Genomic DNA, 13,043 nt, shown 5'->3' with positions numbered 1-13,043 from the left:
GGAAGAGCCTCGGAATCGTTCGGCATTCATTCAATGGCTACCTGTTACTGTGTGTCAACAAATAGATATCGGAGTAATATTGCAATCTAACGTAATTTTTGTTTAAAGAGGTAACGCATGTCGATCTATTTAAATATTTAATATCAGGGATAGGTTATATTTAAGCTAATTTATACTTGTATACTCTATCCTACTTATGCTCATATTTTATCGAAAACTTTTTTTTACGGCTGGCTCACTCGACTCAGTGTCGAGTTGGTCAAAGTCGGCATACGTTGTCACTCCAGCCTCCTCCGTCGATAAAGATATAGATCTAGAATCTAGCTAGAGATCTAGAATCTAGATCTATCTAGATCTAGGATCGACCAATATTAATTAAGAGTATTGTAAAATACAATTCAAGATATCAATTAGATCTAGGACTTTAGATGTAAGATCTAGTCTAGCTAGATCATCAATTTGATACTAAAAAAATAACTAAACTAACACTTGCCCTTAGCCGCCTGGCCTTAGTTCGTGTAGGCCGGAGGCCGGTGTGTAGGGTAAAACTCCATTTTTGCGTATTTTATTCTCCGACTTCCAGTTGAGCGTATTTTATAATAATAACCGAAACACACCAAAACATTAGGAAAACACATTAGGAAAAATTTAATTTAATTGTATTTTTGTTTTAACAAATGAATAAAAAACAAAGAGACTGACTTCCTTTTAGTTTTAGATTGTGATAATTTACTTTTGTCAAAACTTGAGAAAAATCCAAATTTAGAATATTGAATGTGCTATGTGTGTGTGTCAGTTAGGACTTTCATGGCAATGGATGAGTGAATTACGTAAACGTAACTCACAATTGCAAGGCGGTTAAGTTTGTATTGTTACAAGTATCTCCAAGGCATGATACTATAAATAAACATTTATGAACTTAAAATGACCCCAAAACTGAGGCCAACACAATTTCCCGAGCTATGACGTACGCTTATAATTAAAGTCAATGTGAACTCAAGTTGAACCCGTGTATTTTTCTCCCGCTGATGATCACACGATATTTAGGCCTAATTGGAACTGTTCTAATGCTTTTTTATGTTGTTTTTTTTTTACCTTTTCTAATTAAAAATCACATTCATAAAAAATAAGTACATCTAGCTCTAGTTCTAGTGTTTTCCTAACGTTTTTGTGTTTCGGCTGTGTTTATAATAAAATATGCTCAACTGGAGGTGGATGTGAAGCAAGGAATTAAATACGCTAAAATGGAGTTTTGCCTTCGTGTAGTCTAATTTTTTTATATGAAGTTGATAAATGTCAAATGAAGTATCTTCACTCACTGTGACGTTGGCAACTTCATAACTTAACTGGTACAATCGAACTTAGGGTTATTAATTTATAGACTTATACATATTGTGGGCATAACTTAACATCTCATTATTAGGCCTCTTATTATTCTTAAATCTTATTAAAGGGATGTAACTTTTCCTTAAAAATAATGTTTTCCTGCTAGATCTTTCTATAGATATTAATAGTCATGCTGTATAAATACTATGTACAGTATAGACCTATAAGCTAATAAAATATAACTAGGCCTAAACTATTTATGTAACAATAATTTATTATTTATTGAAAGAGTGATCATGCATAAGCACTGTGTGTACACCTCAATTTTAAAATTTTACCCAATATTTTTCATAAAGCTAGTCTGAGGTTGAGGCTGTCATGATAAAAAAACCTTTTTGTTGGTGGGTTGACCTCTTGATATCATTTGTGGCAGGGATGTTGGATAATATGGGTTGGTTTGACTGATTAACAATGTCTTTATGGATAGTATTTTTTTTTGGAATTCTGCTTTTTTCATGTAAGCAAAACAACCCAAAAAGATCAAGATTTTTCCCGGGTGATTGTCCTGTTATGAAGTAAGATGCAAAGCTTTAGAGCTAATCTAATTTTTTTCTAATTTGTTCTGGCAAAAAGAAAAAGAAATTAATTTGAAAGATTATTATAGGTATGAAACAGAAGTGTGCCAAAAATACACTGTTCTCATTTCGTTTGTTTTACTCAACAATTCAGCATTACAGACACTTTTGGCTGCACATCTCCATAACACAAACTACCCCTCACCCTTTACTCTTTAGTATGCGGTTCTACAAGTGTTATTTATTTTAATGTGGTTACTTTGAGTGTATTACTATTACTAGATTAAAAAACTTTACCTACATAGCCATCAGGTTTAGACTGGAAATAACAAATAAACAATGAAGGCCTACTTTGGATTACACAATCTATCTGGGTCTAACAGAGGCAACCATTGATAGCCAACAATTTTTTTTACAAAGCAACTAGCAATTAAATATTTCAATGATTTAGTAGTTCTTTAATTCATTAAACAATAATGTTTTGCATAGAATTGTAATGGTTGTAATTATAGCTTACTATTTGTAATGCAAACTTCTTATTTTGTTTGACTTAAGACTGTTATAATTCTACTGTAAATTTTCTGGTTCTTATATTTAGTGATAGTGATGTAATTTTAATAGAAGCATGTTCCAGGAAAATTACTTTATCTCAGGAGGATGATAATCAGTTCCTACTTGGAGATTCCATCTGTTCATTTTTTATCCAATTGAACCATATATTTTTTAAACGACCACAGACTTTTTAAAGAAAATGAAGACAAGGCCTAGTTGTTTTTGGAAGACATGATTATCAATGCAACAATAAAAAAGTAATTTCAACCTACCTAAATGCATCAGAGGTCTCAATCACCCAGTACCACCATACCCCAATTGTGTGATATTGCCCACTTTGGGAACCACTGTCTTATAGTATAATGTAAAGTTCCCTTTACCAACCTGATGGTCCATGGGGCAAGTGGAGTAGGGTTCACCTATTTCTATGAAAGGATAATGTGATCAGCATTATGCCCAGCTGCTTTTACTTTCCCTAATGTTAGGTAAGGGGTCATCCATAAATGACGTCACACTTTTTGGGACTATTTTTACCTCCCCTTCCCCTCCGTCACACATTGTCAAAAAAAGCCAGACCCCCTCCCTAAAATGACATCACACCTCAGCCTACAATCTCTCTCCCCCCCCCCCCCTCAAAATTGCAGTTTAAATTTTTCTGAACCCGTGTCATCATAGTGCGTTTTAATCAATTCCTATTACAATTTATTTAAAGTTGTCTAAAACACGTAATAATGGCTAATATTCATTTTCTAACAATACTTATTTTTAATTCAAAAGTGTGACGTCACACCCTCGTCACAAAATTATGGACCCCCCCCCCCCTACGAGTGTGACGTCATTTATGGATGACCCCTGATAATCAGAGCTGGGTGGACTTAGGGATGTTTTACTTACTTGAACCCAGATTCTAACTCAAGACTTTTTGGTCAGCAGTCTAGCACTCAACCTCTAGGTCATCCCATGTCTTGAAGTATAAGTTACCAATAAAAACTTTCTTATTAGGGGAGGGGGGAAATCAAGCATGTGGATATGATAAGGGTGTTATAAAATTGACATTTTAATTATATCTTTGAGCTTAGGTAAAAAATGAAAGGGTAGGTTACATTTATTTAAAAAAAATAGAAATAATAAAGTTTTAAAGCAACAATTTGTATTCAAAATTTTAGAAGAACCCCTACTTAAAAATAAACTTAGCAGTAATGTCATTATACATAATACTTTCAATTAAATCAAAATCAATAACTAATTACTATTATTCAATATTTAATTGGGTCAAAAGTTCTTAGCTAAAAAAATGTCCTCTTGTAGTTACTTAAAAAAGGTATTAAGGCTGTTTAACTTTGAATTAGATCATCAGTGAATAAAGCTGTTTTAAAAACAGGGTTGTAAAGTTAAACCCTTTAATTTTCTTTTTTTAGCAAATCTGACGTCTGTTTCTTCACGGGTGGGAGCTTATTGCTGCTCCTGGCTTAAAGAGTATTCATCTTCTTCAATTATAGCACTGCGACATCTGGTTTATTTAAAAGAAACAATCACCACAATGGCAAACAATGCAAAGAAACAGTACAATGTCATTTTTGTTCTTGGTGGACCTGGAGCTGGCAAAGGAACACAATGCGAAAGAATCCAAAACGTAAATAAAAATTATCATTAGCAAAAGAATTTATTTTAGAATCATGTTTAATTGGTTATTTTAGTAATAATTTAATCACTGTAAATATCTGTTGTTTTCTTTGTTGCTTAGACTTTTGACTATCAACACTTATCAGCTGGAGAACTGCTACGTCAGGAAAGAGAACAACCTGGATCACAGTATGGTGATGAGATAGCCAAACATTTGAAGGAAGGGTCCATTGTTCCTGTTTCCATCACTTGCTCACTTCTACGCAGGGTAATAAAATGTTACTGTAGTTGTAATTTTAAAATATTTTAACACATTTACTTTCATATCATCAGATGATTACAGTTGATAAATATTATATTACTTTTTTTGTTTTTTTTTAATAAATTATTTTAGTTTATGCTTGAAATTATTTTCATGGCTTTAGTACCTTCCTAAAGTGCAGATTGCAGAGATAAAACTTTTCTGGGGTTTTTTATTTAAGAAAATCAGCTTTTTCCATTTGTCTAAAAATCATCCGCCGATATTTTTCAGCCGACCGAAAAGTCAGCAAATATTTCTACTTATCAGAAGTTATCCTTTATTATATTTTTTCAAAAATAAAATGAAAAAGGTGAAATTGTTTTGAAGGACTGTTTTATATATGAAACAGTAATATGTACAATTCACATTAAATTTTACTTAATAATACAGATACTATTGCTTTACATCTCTTCTTAGGTTTAACTTTTTTTGAGGAATTAAATGACGAAGGTGAAAGGGAGTAATTAACAAATTAGTAGACTATAAGCTTGCTGTTCTTTTCTACTGTAATTTATTGGGCTCTGATGTTTTCATAAAGGAATGTTTCAATTATTATAAATTAATAACCTTTAGATGCCTTAAACTGTTCGAAATACCATGTATACTCTGAATAGGTTGAGAACATTTCCCCTTCTTTTCCTCCTTCTTCACTCCTATCACTGAGGTTTATTAACCAAAGATTTGACTTAAAAAAATATTTTTCTCTGGAACAAAGTGACTTGAGAGATGATTTTAATACTTCATAATGTTGATGAAAACTAGTAAAAGTAATTGTAACTTTGTTACGATAACTCAATATGGTCTACAAAAAGATCAGTAATTACCTAGCTTTATATAATATATCCATTTCCAAAGTTTACACTAGCAAAATCTTAAATTATAAGAAAAAGAAAAGGTTTTGCTGTTAAGCTACTATATGATGCCAGGATATTTTGTATTGATACAAATTTCAAATTTAGATACGCCATATTTGTGGGTCACAGGCTTGATTTGTTTTGTGTGATTAGTATTATCAAAAGATAAATGACTCTGGTTAAAACATTTTTTTTAAACTTTTTCATCAATCCTAAATAACCCTAATACTTTGAAAATAACAGTCACTTTTAATTCTTGTAACTATTCATATAATAATATGTATTATTTAATCATCTTGCTCTCAGTACATTTGTCATGGCTCATCTTTACATTAAGTTTATATAAGCAAAAAAAACCCTAGTGTTTTGTAGACCTGTCAGAAATATCTCTATAAAGTCTATGGTGAATTGTTCTTGTTCTAATATATACATTTCTTAGCAGCAGTCATTTTAAAGTTTGTGCATTTCATTAATTTTTTGCTCAGGATCATAAAAATAATTCAGGTGTTAGTGTTATGGAAATGAAATATTTATATTATACTTCATTAAATTTCAGGAAATGGAAAATAGTTCAAAGAACAAATTCCTTATAGATGGCTTTCCAAGGAACAAGGATAACCTTGATGGCTGGACTAAAGCTATGGAAGGAGTTGCTCAAGTGAAGAGGGTTTTATTTTTCAATTGTCCAGATGAGGTATGCAATTTTTTTAAATACCATCAGACACATTTAAAAAAATATTTTTTAAAAGGTGGGAGGAGGAATTAATGATAAATTTTACAAACACTTCTTCTCACTTTCTAAAATTAGGTGTGTATAGATAGGTGTTTAAGTCGTGGAAAGACCAGTGGGAGAACTGACGACAATGAAGAAAGTTTAAAGAAAAGGTCTGTAGTTTGTTGTGTTTAAATAAAATTATTTGCAAAAGCACTGTTTCAACTGTATTAACTCATTCCCGCCGGATACGACTAAATGCGTCATCGGGGGGGGGGGGGGGGTCTCGCCTGATGCGTCTAAAATCGTCTGGCCACACCCCCTATTTTTTCTTTTCAGCTAGATAATGAAATCTCTCATGCCCGAGATTAGTACAGGTAACCATGTAGTAGCGAGAATCCACGAAATTTCAATTTTAAAAACCTCAAGTTTTTATCTTATTTGGTTCACTTTCAAAACGTGGTTCACGCTGTGATTTTTGTGTTGAATAAATGTTACTTGTACAATTTTTGTTGAGTTTCCTTTTTTTTTTATGCTGTTGTTTTATGTTGTTATGCCAGTGTGGTTATATTTATCTGAAAGTTTGAGTGCATTCGTCTTTGTAATATTGAATTGATTAATGATTCTCAAGTAAAAATTGTTTTCTAAAAAATACGTTATAAAATGGGTTTGTAAACTGGAAGTGGGGGCTTAGGAGGGAATGAGTTAAGTTTGTTGTTTGTTATATGTTTTGATTGATGCTGAAAAATATTGATGACATTTTTAATTTGTGAATGATGCTGATTAATATTTAGTTAATTTTTAAAGATTTTTGTTAGGCTCCAAATTATTTATATTTGATAGCAAACTTTCTCCTTTTCATCCCTTTTTAAAGAAATTGTGCTCTCATTCTCAAGTGCTTATATAGCAAGATGTCATTATATGTAATCTTTGTGCTATATTCTACAGAATTATAACCTACAGAGAGTCTACTATGCCAATCATTGACCATTTTCGTGCACTCAATTTAGTATCAGAAGTAGGAGGGGACAAATCACCAGATGAGGTACTGCATTTCTTTAGATGTTTTCTCAGATTGTGAATTTTTTCTTTTGTAAATTTTGCTATAGTTTAACAAAGTGTTGGACATCAACGAGTTGACTAAAATCATTTCATCATAATTGTTGAGATAAATAAAAATCATGTTTTTTTTTTCAATTTTGCCATCATGGCGGTCGTAAAAATAATTTAAAATTAAGTTTGAAAATTTTCTAAGTTTAATATTTCAATAATCAAACTCTAGACCTTAGGGCTAGCAACCAAACATTCTATCTTTCTGCCTTGCCGTCCTGTTAGGTTTTTATAACCATATTTAATTTAATAACATCATACATGATTTTAAAATTTTTTAACAACCTTTTGACCATATTTGAGACTTCTTGTTGGTGTCCATTAGGTTTATAACTTTTTAATAGGTATATTGTCGCATGATTATTTATTCTCTTTTCATTATAGGTCTTTGATGAAGTTAAAAAAGTATTTGAACAACTAAAAAGCTAAACCTGGCTTTGAAATTAAACAGTAACAGTTGCACCGACTTGGAGACAAGTATTGGTAGTTTAAATAATGTGATTCAAAATCAGCAACATTTTTGTTGAGGTTCATTCTAAAAGTGAAAGTTTTAAACTATTTATTAATTATTAAGTAATTTGTTTTAACTAAGCTTTAGAGTTGATCTCGTGACTTGTATCTAGTACTTACAAAAATGTGTTTAAACTAACAATGGATGTTGTTGCATCTGTTCTTTGAGCATATTATTACTTTTTGTGTGTGGATATATTTACCGTGGGACTTGCTATTGTGGGATGTTATGGTTTACTGTTCATTTATTCATTATTGGATAGCTTGAATTGTTATAATTATGTAACTTGAATTGTTTTAACATTACAATTAATGTTACTAACTTAAGTATAGGTGACATATTTGGGGTGGATCTGTGAAATACTATATTTAGATATACAGTACTTTGGGTTGCTATTCAGGGTCTAATTAATTAGTAATTATTCAAAAAATAATTATAGATTTTTTTTTTGTAATTTAGCCTACCAGAAAGTTATTTTCAAAATTTGAATAGAGCTAAGAAGGTCCATTGATAGAAGTATTAAAAATGAGATTACTTAGATTTACAAGCGGTGCATTTTAAAGAATTGATTTTTTAATAGAGGTGAAGTGACTGAGATTTAAAATTTTCTATGTTGTAAATCAGGGATCATCCATATGTCATAGATTTTACATCAAACCTAGCTTAAGTCAGAATCCCTCCTGGTAAAAAAAATCACTTTAGCCAACTGCTTGGCTTCTCCAAATTGCCATTGCTTTTTTAAAGCAAATAGTTTTCCAGAAATATTAACATGGCTGGGTGCTGGGTTAAAACAAGGTATACAGTTGTCATTAAAAAAATTCAATATTGACTGCTCAATTTTAGTTTCAAAGTTACTTTTATAAAATGCGATAGTTTAGTCACTTAAACTTCCTCCCGCTTAGAAATGTGACATTTATGGATGATCCCTAATCAAATGTAAGGTGCCACCTGTCTTTCTTATCATTTCATAAACTCAATTTCAGGAATGTGTTTCATGTATTTTACCTTTAAACATTGTGTTCCTCTATAACAGTGGTTCCCAACCTTTTTCGAGTGGCGACCCCCTTTTATAAAAATTAAGTGACCCGCGACCCCCATAGAATTAAAAAGCCGAAATTAGTATGAAAATTAATAAGCACTAAAATAAGATTTTCTATTAGACTTTCAATATGAACTACTCTTGATAACTATTTTAATAGCATGAGTAAAATTGCATACTATTCACTAAACCTTCGTGGTTAAGTTTTTAATTAACAACCATTTTTGTTAACGCCAACCTATGTCATTATAATTATCTTAATTTTGTTTTTAATCAAGGAATAGTGTTGAAAATATATTCTCGAAAAGTCAATCAATTTTACGTTTGGTTATGAATGGTGAATACTACACCGAAATTGTGTATACAGTTTTTCATTTTACGCGGAATCATTCTGTAAATCAGATAATAATAATCTTGTAATTCATCGGGAATGCTGGCAACATCAAGGGAAGAAGAGAATGGGTAATGCGTCAATGTAGATTCTTCTTTTTTCAGCTCAGAGAAATAGCGATGCAGTTCGTTTTCAAGAGATTCAAGATGCCCAGAAATCGCTTCTTTCAAAATTTTAATTATCTCACAATCAGATTCATCTACCACACCGCAGAGTTTCTCAAATTTACAATATTTCCAAGATTTATTTTCTTTACCGATTTTACAGCTTTGATAAAAATGCCCCGAGATTATCATGGAAAGTTATAATATTCGTTCATTTTCCCTAAAGCTTCAGGTTAAGCTTATCTTGATGTTCGAACACATCTGCTAGGTATGAAACTCTCTCCAATCACTCTATGTCGTTTTAAGTATACCAAAAAGTCTTGTTTCCTTTGCACTTCCAAGAACAATTTGATTTCAGATTTCGTTTGACAGCCAGCGTACTGCAGTGTAGAAGAGCAGAACCTCGTGATCTATATCAATGTTTTTGCTCAGTTCTTTGAAGGCTCCAGATTTTATATAATTTACGACTTATACTAGCAATGGACTATTGGTGTCGATTGGTTAGGGCAGTGGTTAGGGAGCTAAATCTTTTCTGCTTTCTGAAAGCCCGATTTTGAGCTAAACATAGATGGCGCACCATCGGTACAAACCCACATAGCCGTTCTAACCCATTTTAATCATCCAGTTTCAAAAATGGTATTTATTTTCTCCATGCTATCTTCACAAAAGAGCAACTCTTCTTTGCTATCATCCGCATGAATATAGACATAGACCAGCAACTGCGAACACGAACTCACGTCTATTGATTTATCAACTTGAAAAGCAAACAATGGTGAAAGCTTAATTTCGATAAAAATGTGTTATTTAACATTTACGTACATGCAGCGTTTGATGAGATTTTCCCTTATTGTTTTTTTTTTTGCTTGGCATTTTCTATCGCGACTTCATTTGATGCTTGCACTAATGTTGGTGAAAACTTCCAGTTCGATCAAGTCTCTGGCGTTTGCAACTAGCTTCTTGCCGACGAAAGAACTCCATGTTTTTGGTGTGTTCCGAATGACTCGTCTCAAATGGAGTTTTAGTTTTGAAGATTTCATAGATTCGTGACTGAGAACAACTTTGTACAGTGCGCTTTGTTTCTTCTCTATTACATTTCCAGTGATGTTAATGAAGCCGAATTTTAAAAAATCTTCTAAATATTTATGTTTTGTTTCAAATTACTAAGGTTTAGTATACCAGTTGGCGACCCCCCAGAAAGACCTTCGCGACCCCCAGGGGGGTCGCGACCCCCAGGGGGGTCGCGACCCCCAGGTTGGGAACCCGTGCTCTATAATCTATTTTCTCTAAGAACATAATTGAAAATAGTTTATTTTGTCAAATGTTATGAAATGTATCTTTTTTACAATGAAAGACTGATGTATGCACCATTATTTAAAATAAATATTTGTTATGGCTAAGTCTGCATTTAGTCCTTATGTTATTATGGTAATGCCATCTTAATTTTCATTCACATATTCAATCCAAAATACCATAACATCTAATTGTTTGCACAATAATAATTACTAGACACTCTGGGACGGAGTGGTCTAGCGGTAGAGAGCTGGACTGCTAACCCGTAAGTCTTGAGGTCGAATCCAGGTTCAAGTCAGTAGACCGTCCCTGAGTCCACCCAACTCTGATGGGTACCTAACTCAGGTTAGGTAAAGTAAAGGCGGCTGGGCATGGTGCTGACAACACCATCTCTTCATAAGCCGAGGTCACAGAAACAAGTGAACTCTACTTCACTTGCCCCATAAACCGTCAGGTTTGAAAAGGGAACTTTACTTTTTTTTTTTACTGGGACGGCATGGCCTAGCACTAGACTGCTAACCTAGAAGTCTCATTTTGAATCCAGGTTAAAATCAGTGGTATGTCACTGAGTCCACCCAGCTCTGGTGGGTACCTAACCCATATTAGGGAAAGGCTAAGCATGGTGTGGACCACATTATCCCTTCATATACTGTGGTCAAGAAACATGAACATCTGCCCAATCATGGATCATTAGGTCAAGTCTAAAGAGGAATCTTTTACTTTACAAGACAGTAGCGTAGTATAAAACAGATGAATAATCTATAGGTCTACAAGACTTGAAAATAAAAATCGCCACATAGATCTATGGTCTATTAGCAAACGTGATAAAAAAAATTCTACTGTGAATTCATTTTTATGGACTATTTTTGGGAGAATGTTTACACCTGTGTCCAATAATGTAATCTTTAAAAAGGGGTAGTTAACTAAATACACACATGGCTTGCTAATGATAACCCTACCATAAAATTGGAGATTACAAGACTAACAACCCAATAGAAAACTTCTAACGGTATAAAGAGACTTAAAGTTGAAAAATAAGCCTGAAGCCCTAACTAATCCTATTCACTTAGATATAAATGTAGACTTGGGCCTTTATTTACAATGTACTCTACTACTGTAGGGCCTACTTGTCTAAACCTAAAACTTTTTCAAAAAAGATCCAGCCTTTAAAACTAATGATTTGCATATTGGATGTCCAGGTCAACCATAGATCTAGAAAATCTTGTCCTGGGTATAAGTAGTCTAGATCTAGAATCTTGAAAGTTAGATCTAGAGATGGAAACCAGATTCCTATAAAATTATAAAACATGCTAGATTCAGGATTAAATCAGATCTGCTTAAATCTCTAGTATCTAGATCTACTTAGATTCAAGATCTAGCATACTAATCTTAAGTAAAAGTAAAGCAATAAGTTGACTTTGTTGAGGACAAAAGATTATGATTAAGGAGCCATAGATCTAGATGACAGATAAGATGACATAAATGTTCAGAGAAAAATTGAGGAGCAGTTAAAAAAAAAATAGTATGGTTATAAATAAGTCTTGAAGGTAACCCTCTGAAAGATGGGTTGGCCCTAAAAAGGGCCGTTAAAATCAAAGCAGTCTTGATAGGTTTTTAAAACTCCTGAGACTGTGAAGACTTCTTGGCCTTTGTTGTGGCGCCGCCTGCAGCTGCAGATTTCTTGGGCAACAGAACAGCTTGGATGTTTGGAAGAACACCACCTTGAGCAATGGTGACCCCAGACAACAATTTGTTCAACTCCTCGTCGTTTCTGATTGCAAGCTGAAGGTGACGAGGGATAATTCTTGTCTTCTTGTTGTCTCTGGCAGCATTTCCCGCCAACTCCAATACTTCAGCAGCTAAGTATTCCAAAACTGCAGCAAGATAAACTGGTGCACCAGCTCCGACTCTTTCAGCATAATTACCCTTGCGAAGCAGTCGATGAATTCTGCCTACTGGAAATTGCAGTCCAGCGCGAGATGAACGGCTCTTTCCTTTAGCCTTAGCTTTGCCGCCTTTACCTCTTCCAGTCATTGTTGTACTTTGTGAAAAGTGACTTCTCTAATCCCGAATGATCGCTGAGCGCAAATGGACAGAGCAGAACGGAACAAGCTATTTTATACCCAACCTAACTTTAAAATTCGCACACCGGATGTTCTGACAGCCAATCGCAAAAATGATCCATAAAAATGCCCAATCAAAAATGAAAACGCTGTCTTTAAGAGTGACTTCCCCTGATTTACTATTACAGTTTCGGTTAATTCCTTTTCAATAATTTATACTTGTAATCGTTACAGTTACGTGTTAATACAACTATACTTATAATACAAATATATTATTCAAGGTTTAATATTTAATACTATCAGACTAATATTATCCAAAAGTCTACCTTAACCTTGTTAGGCATTATTTAATACGTTATTTATAGATGTAGGCCTATATAATTCATAATTAGATATGTGGTATAATGGTGGGGGGGGGCGGAGGGGGGTACGTTGCACACATAGTGTTTTTTTAAAGTAAAATGAATGAAACACGTTAATTATCTTAATGATCTTTTTAAATCATCAGTTAAAAGCCTGCCTGTCTACCCCCCCCCCACAGAACGAAATGGAATTTATACAGAAAATATATTATCTTCATGCATTGTCTAAA

General features: G+C 33.2%; 2 protein-coding genes across 3 annotated transcripts; one reads left to right on the top strand and one right to left on the bottom strand.

Moving 5' to 3' along the window:
* Positions 1-9,196, top strand: LOC131957678 (UMP-CMP kinase). Of its 2 annotated transcripts, none has more exons than XM_059322416.1 (7): positions 1-110; positions 3,872-4,086; positions 4,198-4,344; positions 5,788-5,925; positions 6,040-6,116; positions 6,892-6,988; positions 7,438-9,196. In XM_059322416.1, exons 2-7 carry the CDS (start codon positions 3,994-3,996, stop codon positions 7,480-7,482), a joined length of 597 nt encoding a protein of 198 aa, XP_059178399.1. In that variant the 5' UTR covers positions 1-110; positions 3,872-3,993; the 3' UTR covers positions 7,483-9,196. The 2 variants fall into 2 exon arrangements, with proteins under 2 accessions (XP_059178399.1, XP_059178400.1); XM_059322417.1 differs by having other exon boundaries at positions 15-110; positions 3,953-4,086.
* Positions 9,197-12,002: 2,806 nt separating this feature from the next.
* LOC131957682 (histone H2A) lies at positions 12,003-12,422 on the bottom strand. Its single transcript, XM_059322423.1, has one exon. The coding sequence runs from the start codon at positions 12,420-12,422 to the stop codon at positions 12,003-12,005; it is 420 nt and encodes a 139-aa protein (XP_059178406.1).
* Between the last annotated feature and the right edge of the window lie 621 nt (positions 12,423-13,043).

Source organism: Physella acuta, unplaced genomic scaffold (genome assembly GCF_028476545.2).
Source record: "Physella acuta isolate Inbredline_101_S28 unplaced genomic scaffold, ASM2847654v3 ptg001256l, whole genome shotgun sequence".
Classification (NCBI taxonomy): domain Eukaryota; kingdom Metazoa; phylum Mollusca; class Gastropoda; family Physidae; genus Physella; species Physella acuta.
The sequence above is the reverse complement of the archived record's forward strand: the minus strand, read 5'-3'. Positions and strand labels throughout refer to the sequence as shown.

Excerpts from the sequence above, each read along its gene's own strand:
- LOC131957682 (XM_059322423.1), bottom strand. The coding sequence starts at position 12,422 with ATGACTGGAAGAGGTAAAGGCGGCAAAGCTAAGGCTAAAGGAAAGAGC.
- LOC131957678 (XM_059322416.1), top strand. The coding sequence starts at position 3,994 with ATGGCAAACAATGCAAAGAAACAGTACAATGTCATTTTTGTTCTTGGT. Across the intron at positions 5,926-6,039 it reads TTTTCAATTGTCCAGATGAG|GTGTGTATAGATAGGTGTTT; the intron begins GTATGCAATTTT and ends TTCTAAAATTAG. Across the intron at positions 6,117-6,891 it reads GAAGAAAGTTTAAAGAAAAG|AATTATAACCTACAGAGAGT; the intron begins GTCTGTAGTTTG and ends TATATTCTACAG.